General features: G+C 42.3%; 1 protein-coding gene across 2 annotated transcripts in view; it reads left to right on the forward strand.

The window, feature by feature from the left end:
• Window positions 1–5,376: 5,376 nt before the first annotated feature.
• Window positions 5,377–19,541, forward strand: part of PTPN2 (protein tyrosine phosphatase non-receptor type 2) — a 33,396-nt gene continuing 19,231 nt past the window's right edge. For both annotated transcript variants that reach the window (XM_052788351.1, XM_052788352.1), the window contains exons 1-5: window positions 5,377–5,584; window positions 8,957–9,047; window positions 16,827–16,927; window positions 17,564–17,662; window positions 18,836–18,973. In XM_052788351.1, the coding sequence (XP_052644311.1) occupies window positions 5,516–5,584; window positions 8,957–9,047; window positions 16,827–16,927; window positions 17,564–17,662; window positions 18,836–18,973 (498 nt within the window). In that variant the 5' untranslated portion in view covers window positions 5,377–5,515. The remainder of the gene's footprint in view (window positions 5,585–8,956; window positions 9,048–16,826; window positions 16,928–17,563; window positions 17,663–18,835; window positions 18,974–19,541) is intronic.

Here is a 19,541-nt window from a genome sequence, read left to right on the forward strand (position 1 = left end):
ATTAAAGACTCACCGGGCAACAAAAAGGTGTTTCCAGAACTGCAGTTTAGACACCTCTTTAACCATTATACAGTATTGTAAAGTGATGCTTTGAAACAGTAACTGTGAGATTAGAAATGGTCTAAGCACATAACAGCCCTATTCAGTCTGTGAGGAAAACAATTTTAAAATCCGATAAACCAGTGATCGTCAAACAAATGTGTCTCAGTAAACTTTCAACGTGAAAACTTTATGTCAGCTATAGGCGGTTTCTATAGATGCAGTTTCTAGCAAAAAATGACCTTCTAACCAGGAATGTGGAATGACATCAAGCCACTCTGCACACTTGTGGAATTAGACTTTCTCACTTGCAAACTATGATTTTAATAAATGTCACTGTAGCTAGGGGTGAAAAGGAAAGAGGGACGGCAAATCAAGTATCGTATACAAACCATCCCCAGCAAGCAAGATCCTCTCTACAAGCAATAAAAATAATAACTTGGACTCATCTTTCTCTTGGCAACTGGCTCTTCTCCTCTTCCTGTAGCCGTACCCCGCACCCCCTGCGTTGACTCACAGGCATTACGTTTTGCGGCTGACTGCACACCCCAGCTTAGCTTGCTGGAAGGGCTGCTTCACAAAGCCACAGCAGAGCCTAAAGTTGTTCTACCCATCAGACATCCTGGCTGGCTGCCTTTTCAGCTAGCTAGTGTCCATTCACTTGTGACAGCACTTCTGCCAGTTGCTGTTTTCTTTTCACACTCCACAATTGCTTCAGCTTCACCGCAGGAGTCCAGTGCCATACAGACTGGCACAAATCTCTGGCCTATAAACCAGACTTCCTTAACAGATCTTAATCTTTCCTTTCTTCCTTGGCTGTGAATTTCTCCTACCCAGAACTCCACTACAGTTTGGCCAATCATTTAGTCTGGACACAGCTGTGTTGTCCTTCTCTTCAAAGCATAAATAGAGCTTTGATAATTCCATCACTTTTACTACACAGCCATTTTTTAACAGACATTGGACACTAGAATCCCACTGCTGTGGACCTGTGACTGATGTGACAGACTTCCTTAGCTGAATGCAAACCTGTTAGGGCCCCTTACGCTTCTGCTACTGTTGCTGCTACAAGGATTTGCATTTGCTACATGCATTTTGAAGTTGTTTTTTTCTCTTGTTGCATGCCAAAATATAGTTTTGGGCGAGGGAAGGAAATCAATAAGATAGCTGGGGACAGGTATTTGCACTGGTGCCCACTCTCAGTAATAGGAGTTTTAATGTTCACTTGAACAAGGAATACAGTCCCCAAAAGTCTGAAATAGGAAGACTCTACTGTAAATGCACAGAATAAATGAGACCTGTTTTATCCTGACCATTGGACCTTTTCATTCAGCTTCCCCTGCTCCCTACCAGATGCCGGAAGAGTGGCCAGCCCTTCTGGGTTTCCAGTCCTATCCAGTTCGTAGGGGAAGGGAGGATCCTCTTCTCCTTTAGGACTTGGGCTATAAGACTTAAATCAGGAATGATATGTTCTCATCCTCTCACATCGTGGCAAGCTTAAGCACTTTACAGCTTTCTTCCTTAACGGCTAAGATTGATATGGAGTGTGTTTGTGAATAAAACCACCTCAGGGAAGAATTTGTTCTTCATCTACCAATATCCAAAATGGTTCTCAGAAAAGCAGCACAAAACAGATCATTTCCAATAAATGACACTTAAGTAATTCCCGTGAATGACCCCCAAAAAAACATACATGTGGAGGAACAAGCACTTAGTCCATTCCAGGCTGGTACTAAAGTTAATTGTTCAGCCAAGGTCACTGGACAAAAAACATTTAAAATTAACTCGATTGGTCTTTTTCATTCAGATGAGCAAGGTCACCAAAACCATTTCTGAGATCAGAACTGCTGTGGATACCAACTACCCTGGGGTGACTGTTTCGTCAGCAAAGCAAGGGGCTTCTCAAATTATCCGACATTTTAATAAGAAAACATTGCAGTAACTACTTGTTTGTGTTTATACTAAGACAGAAAACACTAACAATATACCACACATACCAGCAACTCCGTTATCCTGCTTTGCGTATGTCTCACACCATCTCAAGGGTTTAAGAATTTCTGTAGTAGTTCATCCGAGTTTGGCTGCACAGCTAATACAGAACTGGAAAACAGTACTGGCAACAGAATAAATAGTTTTCTAATGAGTGTACTTGGTTTACGTTGTGTATACATTTCTCCTCCACAGACCATTATAGCTGTAGTCCTGGGCCTATCCTGGGCTCAATTCCCAAAAACCAGAGAACTGGTACAACATTTTCAGCATACTTACAGTAAAAAATAACAAGCAAACAGCAAACAATGGCAATTTCTCCAGGAAACCCTGGCTTACCAGTTATTGCTTTTCTAAGCCAGCTGTAAATCACAATTAATAAACAATTCTTTTAGTTTTCCATGAACTGTCTCTAGGCACTGATTTGCATTACAGATTCTAAACGTAGCTGCTGCCATAAAACTCCTTCTCCTAATAACACAATTACATTGCTTTCCCAGTATGAACTACATCCCCAAATATCACAAGCAACGACAAGCACAAGCTTCTCATATGCCTGACAGCTGCTAATTAGAAGAGCAGAATACACGTTCCTGTGTTTATATATCAAAACTACCACTTCTCCTGCATCCTTCTCAAAACACACCAGTGTCTCAATGGCCCACTCAGCTGATACACACGGCGTGCGCCTTAGCTGATAGAGCTGTCCTTGGACTCAAGCGTGACATCTTCTCACACTCCATGGGCAGCGACCTCCAAGTCTTCCCTGGCTTTTGCACTAGAATAAAGAGAAAGTAACATGTCATTGGACAGCATCACTGTTCTCTGGACCAACGGGACGGTGACTGGGCCCTTTTCAGCTGCGATCCATGTCGGATGGCTTCATGGGCATCTGTGACCTACAGGTAGCTCCAGCGAAGGGTAAAAAAGGCTTTAATCGCAAATACTACAAATGCAGATCAGTCAGCAAGTTCATATCCAGAGAAAAGCCTACTGAAGACTAAAATCAGTGAGGAAGTTGTATATTTTAATTTCTTTGTTAAAATTTGTCATTTGGCAGACAGTTTCTATGTATCTATATACTTTCTTACACCCAGACCATGCAAGATCAGTTTTCTGAGGTTAAGAACACGTTTTGTTCATTGAAACATGAATTCAGAGAAAGATATTTTAAATTAAAAAGAATCATTACCTTGAGGATGGGCACTTAAGATTCTTCTCTGCACTCCCGAATCACAATTCACAAATGTTGTCTTATTTACTTATTTCATTAACTGATCACATGTAGCACACTGATGAACTGGAGAACACCTGCAGAACTACAGACATGGCCTGTCCCTCAGTCTTGCAGGCCAAAACATCCAGAAAAGCTACTCCCTATATCAATTTCAAACTTTGAAGCCACAGTTCGAGAAAACCTTCTGCAACATTTCCTTGAGTTACGTGGAGAAACATGCTATGAACTTACTAATGCATACTGTCCCATCAGCCATGCTTGAGAGGTGCATCACCCAGTCCCCTGGTGTACAAGATACCAGCTTTCGTTATAGTACTTGAGGGAGCACGTCAGCCAGTGGATTTGGAGTGCTGTACCGCGCTGCAGCCCGCGGACAGGAAGGAAATGCAACAGCAGACGACAGGTGTTTGGATGTCAAAACCAGAAGTCTGTTCCAAAAATATCTGTCTTACCTGTGTAACCACACACAGGTTTCTTGCATCATGCCGAGTGACCCTTGTGGCTGTTTCCTAGCTATAAAACACCACAGTGGAAGGGAGCGTGAACGCGGCTCACCCAGCACTGAGGCCACATTTCTCCAGCGTGCAACTTTCGGCCTTTAGGTGTGACGTGGGCAACCCTCATGCCAGGCCATCGTCCCTGGCTGCCCCTGCCACCGTGGCCTTCGCACTGCGCTGCTTTAATGGCGGGTGGCCGGCACACCACCTCATCGGTAGCTTACCGACGGAATTGCGTCAGCATGCCAACGGTGCGAGCGCCTCGCTCTGCCCACCTTTCCTCCTCACGTCACACGTCTGAAGTTGTTCTTAAAAACCACCCCAGGCCTAGCCCTGCACCACAGCGTCAGCTCCCGCTCGGGGCTTCGCTGACAGTGGGCAAGGGAGCGCAGAGGCGGTACGGCCACGCACGGGACCGCGCAGTTGGTCATCACGGGGGCTGTAGGTGCCCCGCTCAGCCCTTGCACGCGTGTACAACCCCGGTTTACGGGGCACTCTGAGAGGGACCGGGGCTGAGGGGGCCCGCTGAGGCCCGGCCACCGCGCCACCGACGACGGGCGCCGTGGCCAGGAGCGGCAGCGCGGGGCGGGGCTAAGCGCCGAGGGGCGGGGCTAAGCGCCGGAGGGCGGCAGAGCCGGGGAGCCGAGGGGAGCGGCCGGAGCACGGCGCGGGGCGGTGGCCCCTCGGGGCTGGGAGAGGGCAGAGAAGAACGTTCCCCGCCAAACCTCCCAGTTCGTGAGGGGCCGCGTTGGGGGTGGAGGAGAGCCCGCTGCCGAGGGGAGGGAGGGCCCGGAGTTACCTGCGGGAGAGGGACCCTAGGGAGAGGAGATGGCTGGGCTGTCACTGGGCTCCGAGGAGAGAGCCCGGCACTTTGATCTCTTCCCCTTTGGGACGCTAATTAACACCGCGCACGTTTAAGCCGCCGTACGCTGAGCGGCGACCTGCGCTGAGGCGCGAAGGGCGGCTAGCCCGCCCGCCCGGCTACAGGCGCCTCTCCCCCGCGCTGAGCTGTGCAGTGCCGTGCATTTCCCTGCAGCTTGAGCAACCCGGCCCTCGCTCGGCCCCGCCCGACCTTCGGCTTCGCTGAGCGTCTGCGGAGCCGTTTCCCGAGGGGCTCTCTCTCCCCAGCGAGCGCGGAGGGCTGCGGCGCTCCGCCCTGCTGCGTTCCTGCTTTCGAGACGGCAAGCCCTGCCGTCCGCTGTTTGTCCGACACCTTCCCGTTTGCGTACTTCTGCTTTTTCAAACAAGCAGCTGAAGGCTGGGCGCCGGCTGCGCGCCGGTCCCCCGGCCTCTCACCGCGCTCAAGCGGGCCGGGGACTCACCGGCGGCGGCGGTGGTCACCGGGCTGCCGGCTGGAAGCGCTCTTTCACTCGCGGAGCCCTGCCGGCGCCGTGTCCCGTCAGTGACGCTGGGACAGCAAACGGCTGGCAACGGCTCTGCGCCGTCTTCCGACCGGCTGAGGCGCCGCGGAACAGCCCCCGGGCTACCTGAGGGAGGTTCTCCCCTCCCCGCCGCCTCTTCCTCGCCCCCGCCGCCCCGTGACGTCACCCCAGGTGTTTCCCTCCTCCCCGAGGGCGTGGTCTCGGCCGCCCTCGGTGGGCGGGGCGAGGCCCGCGCATGCGCCTGGCACCGGCGGCAGCGGGACCCGTTGCGAGCGTATGTGCGCGCTCGCCGCTCCCGTGCGGTGGGCGGCGGGTGAGGGGTCGGGGGTTTGCCGGCCTCCGGACAGGCTCGCGCTCTGGCCGCCACCGCCATGGCCGCCATCGTCGAGCAGGAGTTCCAGGAGATCGACGCCACTAACGACTGGCAGGCGCGTTATCTGGTGAGAGAAGAGGCAGGCAGGCGGGGGGTGGGGGGGCGCCGGCGGCGCCGCCGCCGCCGCCGGAGCGAGCGGAGGACGGGGAGAGGGCCGCGACCCGGCAGCGCCCGTTGCCGGTATGCGCCGCCTCAGCGGGGAGCGGAAGTCGCTGGGCCACGGACTCGTTTTCAGGTGCACGCAGCGAAACTGCGGGCAGGCGCCGCGCATGCTCGCGGGAGGCGGCCGCCGCTTCTCCCCGGGAGGGGAGGGCGGGGGGGTGATTAGTGCGCAGGCGCTGTGGCGGTACGCCCGCGCGCCGGCCGGCGGCGGGGGGTGCTGGCGGCGCGGTGCGCCTGCGCGGGCTCGGCGGCGGCCGGGACCCCTCTGCGGGCGGCGGGGCGCGGAGGGCTTAACTGAGTGGGCCGAGCCGAGCCGGGGGAGGGTGTTTTCCGCCGCGGTTTCCAGTCAGAGCGGAAAGGTATCGCCGATCCGTATCGATCCGGCCAAGGCTTGCCGTCGCCCCTGGGTCCGCGGCTCTGTGCAGCGGTTCCTCAGGCTCCGGCTCAGCCTCCTCACCCGCCCGTTACCGCTGCCTTCGCCCGCTTGGCGCCGGCAGCAGGCCTGCACGATCACCGCTCAGAAAGTACGCTGCTTGCCCTTTTCCTCTAGAAACAACGGGATTTGGAGCTTGCAACTATAGTCTTTGGGTCAGTCCCATAAAACAGACTTCGTGTGTAAGCTTGCAGTACGAAAGCAGTTATTTGAGCCAGTATGTGTTTTGTAGTGCTCTCTGACAAGTGAGGAAAGATAACCCAAAACGAAAGGTCTCTTTACTAACTTTAAGTTGTGCTTTTTCTCTGTTAGATTAGCGGCGTATTGGATTTACGTGAACTTCAAATACATTACTTCTAGACACATGTGTTATGGAACCGAAATGTGGTTTGAATTTAACAGGGAACAGCAGAAATAAACTGTGCTAAGTGAATGAGATAAAAGTGTAAGGGAAGAATTCTGCAACCAGTATTTTTCATGAGGTAGGAAAGTACGCACACATATTACAGCTGGTATATCCAGACTGAACAAGTTAGCTTTCCCAAGTTAATTTTTATATTATTTAGTTGTACTTGGAGAAGTAAACTGAGGAGAAAATTGTATATTAAGCTCTGCTAAACTTTGTATGCAGATTTTCTAATCTTACTACAGCTATGCTGTAAAATATTTTTTAATAAAGTCTTTTGTATTAGAATTTTATGTTTCCCTGATTTTGTAGATTTTGCAAACTCAGGATTTTTTCAGGGTACTTAATGCATTTGTATTATGTTAAAACCAGGGATTACAGACCTGCTTAAAAACATAAAGAGAAAATAGCAACTGATGTTTCTAAATAGCACAAACTTGTAGAAAATACTCCAATTGCTGACTCCTTGTTTTTATGCCAAGTTTTTGTTTAGGAAGGTATTTTCCTATGGTATGGTGTTGTATAAGAAACATACATACTTGCCCTGAGAAGTGCAAGTTTCTGTGAAGAAAAAAAATTGGTATTAAGGTCTTTTTACTCTTCTGGCTGAGACCAGTTTTGTATATTTGCCCTTCAGTTCCATGAATGTGCCAAGACTTGTGGTAAAATCCTGTGAAGCTTGGAATTATTTATGCTGACTCCCGGAGCTCCTATCCAATCTGAATTAATGACTGAATAAATAATACTGATATTCACTTTTTTTTTTTCAGTGCAAGTTTTTCTGGTGTAATATGACTTGTATTACATCTGGCATCTGGTTTGTTTCTCCAACTTGTGATGGCTGGATTCTGTGTGGGGAAAACTGATTTTAGAACTAGTCATTAAACTTCCTTAGGTTTAACTCTTTCTAGCAAGCCCCTCCCCCCTCCACTACAGTAGTGTTTCTAGCTGTTTTAACGTTTCTTGAGCAAATTACAGGTCTGTTTCTGTGGACAGAGGATGCCAGTGCTTTTAAAAACAAAATATGTTGCATCCTGTTATGGAGTAATATAAAATTTGCAGTTCATGGGAACTTGGTTGTGAATGCCTGCCAGATGCATTTATTCAACATGCATGTGGTTGCTCCCAAAGCTTGTAAGCCATATAAGCTAGAGGAGAAGACAAGTTCCAGTGTGCTGTATCTAAATAAAAAAACCTGATTGTCTAATAGAGGAAGAGATTTTTAAACAAATACGTAGAGCATTGATGCTTGACAGTTGCTGCTCCACATTGTGGTTTAGGTTCTTTACAGGTTGGCACTGTGCTTAAGTAATGTCATGCACAAGGTGCTAAAAAATGGAGCTTCCTTATGTATATTAGATTTCTACTGAAGTCCTTTTTGGCTGGGAATATATAGACTATTTAGGAAGTTTGAGAAGACAAAGAAGATAATGGAAATATAGAGAAGACCAAAGAATGCTTAGTTGTAAAGAGAACTCTAAAGCTCTTTGGGACATAATGATCACATGTAGCAACATCCTCTAAAAACAAAAGGAGAATTCAAAGTAAAATATTGTTAATTCTGTATCGTACAACATGTCTACTGAGATGGCATGAATACAGAGATATGAAAGGATAGTTCAATTCATTGGAGGCTGCTTGTCAATAGCACTTTAGCTGCGTTTTCAGTTGTCTAGGAAAGGTAAGTGTGTATCTTAGTGGAGTTGTGGAAAAGATACACTCAGAGGCATAAAATTAGTAAAACTGAACATTCAGAGTATGTGAGCAGTACGCTCCTTAAAAAAATAGCGTGTAAATGAGTATATGTGAATAGCTTCCAAATGCAGGTTATTGAAAGGTTTGTATTAATGCCTGGGGAGCAGCAGGCTGTGATTTCATATGGATATTTGTGAGTCTAGAATTGTTCCTTCATATTGGGTCATGTTTAACTACAGCTATATGGGTTGAACCGTCAAACCACCAACAATAATCTTGTGGCTGTTAACAGTGGCCATAAAATCATTAACTAGTTCACTTACCTTTGGGGGGATTTATGCTGCAAGTTGGTGTAAAGGAGCTAGCAGTATACTGCTGTTAGTTCTGTCTATCTGAGTCTCTTATTACTGTGGGAGATAATGTGCAAGTCTGAGGTAAACTGTGAGTATAATAAATATCTGGGGGTTTTTCCCCTTTGTTCCTGCTACACCTCATTGCGCTTATGTTAGTTTGGTGGTGTTAGCCAAGTGTGGGAAGATCTAAATGGCAACAGCTTGGCCAAGAATGAGACACACGTTTTCTGAGTGAAAATAACACTAGGTGTACTAAGGTTGGTTTAAAAATGTTAGTTATTAATAACCTTGATTAATTAATAAGCTTGAAAGTCTTACAATAGGATGTGTAGAACACTAACCTTAATCAGGTTACCAGCTATAAATAAATTGCTGTTTTGTCTTTTAAAGGAAATTCGACACAAATCCAGTGACTACCCTCACAGAGTTGCAAAATATCCAGAAAACAGAAATCGAAACAGATACAGAGATGTTAGTCCATGTAAGTATCTTTTCTGTAATTATTGCAGTAAACTTTCTAGACTTTTTACTTGCCCAGTTTACTTTTAAACACTAAAAGTAACTAATTAATTTACTTTTAAACACTAAAAGTTACTAAAAGTAACTAATAAATCATGGTCATTGAAGAGTTTGTATTTTGTTTATTTCTGTAGGCGTGTGTCCTATGATAAATGTGTTTTTCGTAATTCATACACAAATGTGTATAACAGAAGGGAGAAAAGTCTGCTGGTTAAAGTCATTGTGCTGAATGGTGAATGAGAGATGACTGCAAATCATAGTTATTAGTATATAGGTGAATGTTTCTGAGCTGCAAAGTGATATTTTAAAGATATTTTTCTCATAAGGAAATTATTTGTTTAATATTGCTTTACCTGTCATTAAAATTAAAAAAATGAACATCTGCTGAGCACAGAAATTAAGTTAATAACCCTTGACTAACACAAACAGTTTCCTTTTGGGCTAAGTGATTCTGCACATTTATGCGATACTGTGTGGATAAATGTCACTCGATTTCTACTGTTGCTTTAAAAAACACTTGAGATTTCGTTATTTCTGTCTGTTTGGAAGAATGTATTCATGTAGTTGTTCTTTAATTTTCTCAGTGCAAGTAGATGTGGTATGGAGTGCTTTGTATTTTACTAACAGCTGTAAAATGGTCTTTGTGACATAACGGTCTTACATCTCAGGTGAAGAGAGGTTTTCTTTACCAGCTTCTTTGCTACTGAGATGTTGTGGACTTTTTTTCAGCAGCATTTACTTTAGAAACTGTAATCCAAAATCATCATAAAAATACATGTGAGCAAAAGATTACCAATATGTAGTTATAGCTGGTGAAAACTATCATAAGTCACTTTCAAAAGGACTAGGAAAAAAATTTAGTAGAGCCTTAATTTCTCTAGAAAGTATTGAAGTTGGAACAGGTTAAGTATTTGTGTGTTCATTAGTACAAAGTCTCCCAGAGCACCAAAGCCTCATAAAAAGCCTTCTTGTTACTGGATCTACAATTTTTGAAGGGTTGCTGGTGTATTGGGGCTTTTTGTTCGAGAGCCTAATCTGAATACCTACTGTAAGATTTGGAGAAGTGCTGAACTCCTTGTTTCCAGTTGAAAGTTGTGGTAATAGCATGTGCATAGAACTTCTCAAAATGACACGGAAAGGGTCTCGGATTGAGTCATGCTGGTCAGATGCAGTGCTGTGTGCTGCTCCTTAGACTGCTGCCAGAATGCTAACTTGCACAGCGTATTCTCACCAAATGGATCCAGTCTGGCATAATGCTGAATCTCGGTACTGCACTCTGATGAAACTGAACTTAAGAGTTCAGTGCACAGCCTCTTTGCTGTGTCTGCATGGCATTCCCCACCACGGTCAGTTTGAGAAATGTACAGCTCTGAAGAAGACACCCCAAATTAGTCAAGGCTTACTAACTTCCCCTGTATGCTCAGCAATGGGGGACAGGCCTCTGCTGGACCTTTGTTGATCTATGCAGAGGTACTTACGTGTCCCAGGTTTGTTGTCCTGTTGCAGCACAGCATTAGGACCTTATCAGTGGTAAAGTACATCATGTTTTATTCACTTCCTGTTTCATACCTAAGTTGGGATGGGGGTGGTAAGAAGAGAAGGCAGGAAATTGGATTTGAACCCATGAGACCCAAGTTCTATTCCTGGGTCCAATATCCTATACAACTTCTGTGGCAGAAGCTGTATTCATGCATTTACCATTTCTCCTGCCCATGGATTTCATTTCTTAGGCACTACTGCAGAGAGAATGGCAGCTTACCTTCAATGTATTTGTGGTTTTTCTTTCTTTTTAAAAAGAGTGTTTCTGAAATAAATAAGTAAAAAGACATTGTGTTATTTAAGTAGCATCTAATAATGCCTGCAATAATATCTTAGAGGTGTGAGTTGTATTCTTCTCCTGTAGTTTCTTGGACCTCAAAATTTTCCTTAATCATGGCATGCCATTTAAAATAGTGAAGAGCACCAAACACCTCGGCCTTCCTCATGGCAAAGCTTGCTTCTGAAATGCTCGTTTAGCCAGGAGGAAATTAATTATGTAATTGTATTAATCCCTGGACCCTGTGCAAAAGCAGAGAGACAGTTAGATAAAATCTAGTCTTGAAGTAGTAGCTGGGCTCAGGAAAGGGTTTGGGTATTACATGCTAGTTGACATGAAGTATAATGTGATGACTGAACTAAGATGGTGAACTTTGTGAGGCATGTCTCAGTATTTAGCATTTACGAAAGAAAGAAGGTTTGAATTGGGCCACCAAGATGGCCTGCAGAACTGGGCACTAAGGAGCAAGGCTGGGTAAAGTGAACAGAGCAAAACACTGTATTTGAACTAATTCCTGTTGAATATTACATTTGTGTGTTTTCAAATATAACTCATTGTTTCTGTAAGAATGGTGAGAGCTGGGAGGAGAAAGAGACCTGGAAGGGAATATAGGGTAAATAACATTCTAAGATAGCAGTACCTAAATTTCAAAGCAGCTGGGTAAAAGCTGTGTGGTTTGGTTACTGTGGTGAACAAACCTAATCGTGGTGCATGTATGCAAGGAACTGGCGTTGCAGAAAGGCAAGACTACTCAGTCTTACACAATCTTAACATCTCGGTCCTTCACTTTGCAAGTTTTACTGCTCTTTAACAGTGTTTAAATGAAAAAAGGGTAATAATATTCACTGATAGTCAAAGGCCTTCAGAACTAGCAGTTAGGCTTTTAAGATCTAGCTACTTAAACATATTGTAAGACATAATTTGATGAAAATGTTTTATTTCTCTATAGCAGTGAGAAGATGGTTTGTTAATCTAGATAGTGGCCAAGCCCGTCTAAAATCTGAGGTGGTGTGTCTGCAAGAGGAAATGCAAAGATTATTCTGTCTTAAGGAAAAGATGTCAATTACAAGTGCAGGAAAAAGTGCTTTGGGTTGGTTGGCCCCATTTCAACCATAATAGGCAGGACAGGTACACTGAAACCAATTTGTGTCTGTTACATACATTTCTAGGTAAAAGTTGATTTTCTGTTAGCTGGGAAAGGCTAATCATCTTTGCCCATTACAGTTGAGTTTCACATTGTCTCCAGTTTCATAAATATTTTTGTTAGTGTCCAGTTTTGTTGGCTAAAGAGCTATGGTGTGTATAAGTTTGGTTGGGTAAAAGCCCTCAAGAGTTACTGCCTAGCCAAAAAAACCAGCAGTCTAGCAGTTTGGTATTAGTCTAGAATAGGGAGAGGAATATTTTGGCTATGTAGTGCTCTTGAAACAGGAAGTTAATCTGAAATAGGTTTGGTTTGACAGCCAGTCATTTCCTGACAGATGAAACCATTTCTCAGAAAACATTGTTAAGCGAGGCAAATAACTTGTGGGGTTATTATTGTTTATTGATAACTTTAATGAAATGCTAAGATTTCTGTTACTGCTTTCTTTCTAATTCTTATCCTTAGTTGATATCAGAGGAGTCTAGTGTCTCAGATCGACTGCAAACACCTTTAGAGATCTGCTTGCTGTGTTCCCAGATTTAGAAGGCAAGAAGGAAATCCCCTTGGCAAAATTGGCAGGGTTTTGGTTTTTGCTTTTGCTTTTGGAGGGTAGATGGGGGTTTACACAGTTTTATCTTGAGCCTTCCTTTGTAATGTGATGTGTAGCCCAATATTTTAGGTCATCTGAACATTTTTTGCCTGATAGATCATGTTGCTGTTGGAGGATCTTGAGAGGTGGTGATTTCTCTTGTTTTGTTCCTGTGGCCATTAGTAGACTTTATGTTGGACCTTTCAACCATTGGCTTACAGTTGTCATAGCGTATATACCAGGGAGAGAGGAACATGAAGAGTATTGTGCTTTACAGGGAACAGAGTTGGAGCTGATGTGGGTGGTATTGCACATAGTGCTGATTAATTGCCATTACAAAAACGTTCCCTTTCTGTCCTGTGTTTAGAGTGTATGTGCTAAGAACAGGGAGATGTTCTGTCCAAAATAAGCCTACTGCAGTTCTTGTTGTCCGTATTAGAAGCTGACATCGATGAATTTTATGACGTTATCTAATGATTCTCTGAAACATCTTGGTACCAGAAACATGGTATAAATAAACTCAACATGCTGCTTTTGGAGGTATTTCTTTGTTTGGGGTTGGGGAAGAGGGGAATTTTATAGCACATACTGATCTGAACTTTATTGTATCTTAAGTTTTTTTTCACAGTCCTGCTTAAAAAGGTAAGGATCCTGTGGGGTAGTTATGCATATATTTCAGTATGAGCACATTTCAGTTATGAGTGAGGCCATGATTGATATGGCATTCATTGCGTACAACCAGTGACAGGGTGGGGAAAAGTCACTTTGCCTTTCCTTTGCCTTAGGCTACCTCTGAAACTTGAGACTGTAGGTCTAGTGACAGAGTATTGTAATTTGAATAATTTAGCAGCTCAGATAGACTAGATTTAGATTAGTGGAATGAAGGGGATTTGCTGGTAGGCGGGGAAAGGGTCAGACTGGGTCATTGGGATGGCTTATGGCTACATGTTTTGTTATGACTTTCTTTAATCCACTAAGTAGCATTTCACCCTCCTTTGTTATTAATAGCTGTATATTTGGGGAGCCAGAGAGATCTCTTGGATAAAAGAGAATTTTTAACTTACACAGTGGTTTCACTTCTAGAAACACAGTCGTTTTCAAATAAAAACCTTTCATTAACCAACTGCAAGGACTGTGTGATGTAAAATGCCAAATGTTTCTTATCTCGGTTTTAACTGGATGTGTATTTTTCTTTTTAGCAAGGAGTGGGCAAATTGATGTGTAATGTGAAGTCTTGGCCTTACTTGAGACACCAGGAGTGTTGTCAGTGGTATCAGTTGGACAGAGTTTCACTTGAAGTGGGTGATGAGAACTTGCTTATCTCAGACAAGGTTATTCTGGGAGTACTTTTCTTAGTGCAGGAGCCAGAATGAGAAGCATTTTTAAGGTTTCCACTTCCTTTTCAGGCTGCATAGTTTGTTGAAATAGGGGAATTAGCACTTCAGAAAATGAGTACTATATTTTAGCTATTGTGGGCATGGCAACATTCAAGACAAATCTTTAAGATAAGATTTAAGATAGGTTTATCGTTCATATAAATCTAAAGTACTTTGTAACTGGAAATGATTTACATACGGGAAATATGTTACAGCTAACTCGCTGTCAAAAGTTGGCTTGCTTCATTTAATTCAGAAGAGCAAGCCAGGGCTTGAACGAGGTTTCTGGGTCATTGTGTCCTTTAGAAACCTTCTCCCTTGAAAGAAGGGAAATTAATATATTCTCGTGGCTTTCTTTGTCCTGTGGCGTGTTTGCAAGTGTATTTGTAGGATTGCCTCTATTTTAGTTAGGGAGGAGGAGGGAGGCTGACTGTGCATAGAATTAGTTGTTAAAGGGGCTTTTAAAAAACCTTTCAGAATTTTATTTGTCATGTTTACAAAGCAGAATTTGTAAGAAGGAAAAAATAAGGCTGAAAATGTGTGTAAGGATTATGGTAGAAAACCTCATTAGGGCCTTGGCAATTATCTCCTACAGGCAGCAATACTGCAGCTGCTGCTGGGTGATTAAACTGTTAACAGTGCTTGCTTACGTCATCTTTCCGAGAACACTAGTACCGGTATGTGTGATTTACTATAACAAGATCTTAAGTTTTTCCTGTTGGCAAATGTCATGTAATATTTACAAAGGTCTTGATTTCTCTCCAGTAGAAACATTTCAGATAAAGTGATACATGAAAGGAAAAAGTAACACTTTCCTATCCAGACAAACAATACAAGGAGCTATGTTTTACTTTAAAATGCACATATGTCTTAATTTTACTGTGACTTGGCTTTGATAATGTTTTTTCATCATACAGATGTATCATAAATTGCTTTAAGACTCCCTAAAGTCAAGATGGTGTTGCCTTACAGCTGGAATGCTAATGAAAACAGACTAAACCAGTAACTTTCTCATACTTTTATATTAAAAATAGGTTTTCCAGCATATTTCTGTTCTCTGCACGTTCGTGTGTGACTGCATATAAAAGCTAGTAGCTAAAGGAGATAGGATAACAACCCCAAATCTCAGTCCTTTAAAAAAAAAAAAAAAAGGTAATTTACTGCCAACTTCTCTCCTTGAATCCAGCAAGATCCTCTTTGACAGTTGCCAATAGCAGATAGATGAGGGAGAGTATAAAAGCAGATCAAGACCTGGTAAATGTACTTTTCCCAGGTTTCCAAACATATGGAAAGTATTTACAAAATCGTATGAGCAGCCCGTAGGACAAGAGTCTAATTCAGTAACTATTTTTTGATTCCCATCAGCTTTTTGCCTATCTGGGGTCATACTTGTGGATTTCTTAGATAAGCCTTGTGCTGTATAGACTGGCTGGGATATGGGGACTTAAACCTGAGTTCAGCTATCATAGCTGCCCTGAATGTGATACTTGGTGGTTACTCATGTTAAAACTTATGGATTTTGTGCATTTCCCAAGATGTTTGTCAAAAGGAAGTTAGCCTTTTGGTGTGGGGATGGGAGAGGAAAAAGGGGGCTGACATTTTAACAGCAGCTGTGCCATCAGTCTGCACCCTGAATGAGTTTTGTGGGTTAGACCAGGTGAACGTAGGTTAAAAAACTGGCATTGCACTGAAATTCACTCTCAGCTCTGTTAGTTTCTTTATGGAATCTTTTCCATCTCTTGTGAAATGTGTTGAAGTCTCTTAAATTCATTTTAGTTTGCTGTTTTTTTATTTACTCTTCTCATAAGCAGTCTGTCCAGTCAGTTGGATCTCATTTCCTGGCATGCAGTTGTGTACAAATCTTAAACTAAAAATGCTGTTTATTTAATACAGTTCTAATAAATGGCTGAAGGATTACTTACTGTGAACAAGTCTGATTACCTAACTGTCTCCTAGAGGGTGATAAATCAGATGCTAAAAGGTTCTAGCAACAGCCACAGTGACTTTTTATTATGCAGTGTTTTAGTATGACAGTCTGATAATCTTTCTCATATCAATGTTAGAATTTTAAATTTAGTCCTTTGCTTGCCTCTGCTGTAAATAGGGGAATATTCTGTCTTGCCTGTGTAATAGTGAGAGACTGAAGCTGTGTGATTAGATTAGGTTTCATTTAATTTAAATAGGTACATTTTTGCATGTGCCCTTTCTTTTGTATTTTTAGTTTGTATAGTATTAATAAATTACAGGGAAAATTAAATTGATCAAAGCTTGGTTTGAATTATTGCAAGTAGAAATTTTTTTTTATTATTTTTTTTTAAGCTGTGTGAGTTTAACTTGATGATTCTCTCTCAACCTATGAAACTTCAGTTCACCAAAAACCTTGGAATTCTGAACTTAAAGGATACCATGCAGTGGAGTGATCTGGTGTAATAGGAGAGAGTGCTGCCTGGTGTGGGTTATAGTGCTGTTTGTTGTGTTAAGGAAATGCAAGTGTTGAGGGATGACTGTGAGCATCTTTCAGCATGTGTGGGAGGGTTGTTTTGTTTGGTTGGGTTTTTTAAAGAAACTGGGTATTCCAGTTTTCTGAGCAGCTTCTATTAATAGCTGCCTGAAATTACTCTGATGGGATGCCGAGGGGAGAATGAGACAGGCGGTTATCAAAGGTACATGAGAAATTAGTTTCATGTATATTTGTAGTTTGCCATTTGGTTAGTACTGCAGAATTTATTTCTAATTGCTTGTCAGACCTAAACTTGCCTGTTAAACAGTATTCATCAAGATCAGTGCATCATTAATTCTTAATTTTCTTTGAATTTTAGATGATCATAGTCGTGTAAAACTGCAGAACACCGAGAATGACTATATCAATGCCAGCCTAGTGGTCATAGAAGAAGCCCAGAGATACTATATTTTAACACAGGTAAGTAGTACCAATTACTAGGTTGTGGTAGGGATTGAGAATCTGGGGGAGGGGGATTTGTACAGTTGTAATTTGTATTTGGATGGTTCCTTGTCTCTGTGAATTATATATATCTCATACTAACTGCCTGTTTGATCTAGTTGTGAACACATTATTTTGTATTTTAAGAAAAAGCTAAAGGGAATATTTAAGTATGAATAATTTAATGCATAAAAAGCTTTTCACATATGTCTTGCTCTTTTCTTCAGTTCTTTTGGAAATAGGTTGCAACCATACCTTTACCCCTTATTTCATCTTGTACCTTCTGAGCATGCCTGCAGTAGCTTTTCTTTTAACAGCACAATAGTATTGATGCCCAAACAGAAACATCCATTCCCTGAGTTCTTACTGTTTTGTTGTTTGTTTATGGTTTGTTGTTTTGTTTTTGTTTTTTTTTTCAAAACCCAAACAACTTGTAAGTACTGGAATGATCTGTGCAGTGTGGTTACTTTCTTGTCTGTCATTTCTATCATTCTGTTAATAATTTGTTTAAACTTCTCAGAGGAAGGCTTTTTCCTGTTTCACACAGTGAAATACTGTGTTCAAACACTGCTTTGCCTGTATGTTCTCACACCCGTTTTTTCCTTTACTACACAGGGTCCACTACCTAATACATGTTGTCACTTTTGGCTAATGGTATGGCAACAACAAACAAAAGCAGTTGTCATGCTGAACAGAACTGTTGAAAAAGAATCGGTAAGTAATATTAGGCCTAAAGTGGTCGAGTAAGCCACATAATTTTAATACAGTTGAACAGTGTTTGATTGTTGTGTTAAAAGAACCAACAGACTTTCTCACTGGTGTACAACATAACATGTATTTAATATAACATTAAAGTGATGAAGCTAAGACACAAAATTCAGTTTGGGGAAAACAGCATCTAATAAATGTACATCCAGAAAGGTGAAAGTAACATCCTGAGAAAGGAGGACGTACAGCTAGAAATAAGATGGAGTAGAAGCAGTGTAAGATGCTCTAGAACAAAATGGAAGATGGGAAAACAAGTTTGCATTAAAGTATCTTCAGATTATTTCTTCTAAATCTAATAGAGTAGTATATTTGTTATATAGTGATCTTAACTGTAACAATGAAGACAAGCTGCTGCCCAGCAGCTGGCAAACTGATCTAGTTATTTTTGATTTGGTACAGCTGGTGTTATACATGCAGAATACATGAATCTTTTGTTACGATGTAGTTTTTCTGCTAATGTGCCTAAAACCACTGCGAATTTTAGTTATAAATGCATATCATTTGAGATTTATGGTTTTTCTTCAGAGTAGATTTGTTAGTGAAAAAGATCTGAGTAGTCCATTAAAAAGTCACTTACTTTCTCATGCAGAAATTTTCCTACAGAACGTTTGAGGGCAGGGCAAGAGGAGTAAAGGACAAGGGACAGTTTTGCATTGCTTTGTTAGTGCATCCTTTTGTTTCACTAGAATCTTCCTGTATTCAGCAAGCCTTGGGAAAACTGATGTGTTACATCAGTTATGTAAATGTGCAGGTGTGCACATCAGAAATGGAGGAGGGAAATGTTGAAGTAGCTGAGTAAAGATCTCTGTTCACTGCAGAGAACTAGAGGGGGCAGAGGGAGAAGGGTTAAGGTATATCTTAAAACATGCTAGCCCTGTGATGAAAGAAAGCATAAACAGATAAAGCTGGAATGCATAATACCCATTGAAACAGTTGTAGTAACTTGGTTGTAAACATTGCGGACTTTGAGAATCCCTCAAATTGGGAGCAGGTACTGGAGTCTACTTTATTGAATAATGGGGTCTCAGAATGGGTTCATGCAAAGCCTAAGATACTAGGATACTTAACCAGATTTTTCTTTTCTTTTTTTCCTCTCCTTTTTTTAAAAAAATAAAATAGGTGAAGTGTGCACAATACTGGCCAACAAAAGAAGAGGAAGTTATGACATTCAGTGAAACAGGTTTCCGTGTGAGGCTAGTATCCGAAGACATCAAATCCTATTACACAGTACATCTACTGCAATTAGAAAATATCAACGTAAGCTTTTCTCAGTCTGTAGAGCTCATATTCCTGGGCTTAAGTATATAATGAAAACTGTTCAGCATATTGTCACTACAGGTTTGATTGAGCTTTTACACTGAAAATTTTAATGCACTTTGCTTCTGATAATGTTGAAGATGTATGTGTGGCGTATAAGCAAGTGAGTTAGACCTGAATTAATCTATACATTAAAAGAGATAACAGCTTCAGCATTTTTAGATTTATATTTTCCATTTGGCAGTACCTTAACAAGCTGAATTGTAATTGATGGTAGCGGTGATTGTAAGAGGAGCTGTAAGAAATACCCTAAAAGGAGGAACCTAGGAGTTGAAAATTCTGATTTCTTTTGAATATCAGAAATCAGACTCGGTAATTACTGTTTTTTTTAATGAAACTTTAGTTTTCCATATAAATCAGTCCAGCTATCTAAGTTTTTGGGGGGAGGGCTGATTACCACCTGTAGATAGGTAACTTTATCTCCTCTTGCTTACCTCCCCTTTTGCTCCACAGGACCAACCATCCTTTTCTCTTAAAAATTAGAGCACTTTGACAATTTAATCAAGTT

The sequence above is a fragment of the Harpia harpyja genome, chromosome 5 (genome assembly GCF_026419915.1).
Source record: "Harpia harpyja isolate bHarHar1 chromosome 5, bHarHar1 primary haplotype, whole genome shotgun sequence".
Lineage (NCBI taxonomy): Eukaryota > Metazoa > Chordata > Aves > Accipitriformes > Accipitridae > Harpia > Harpia harpyja.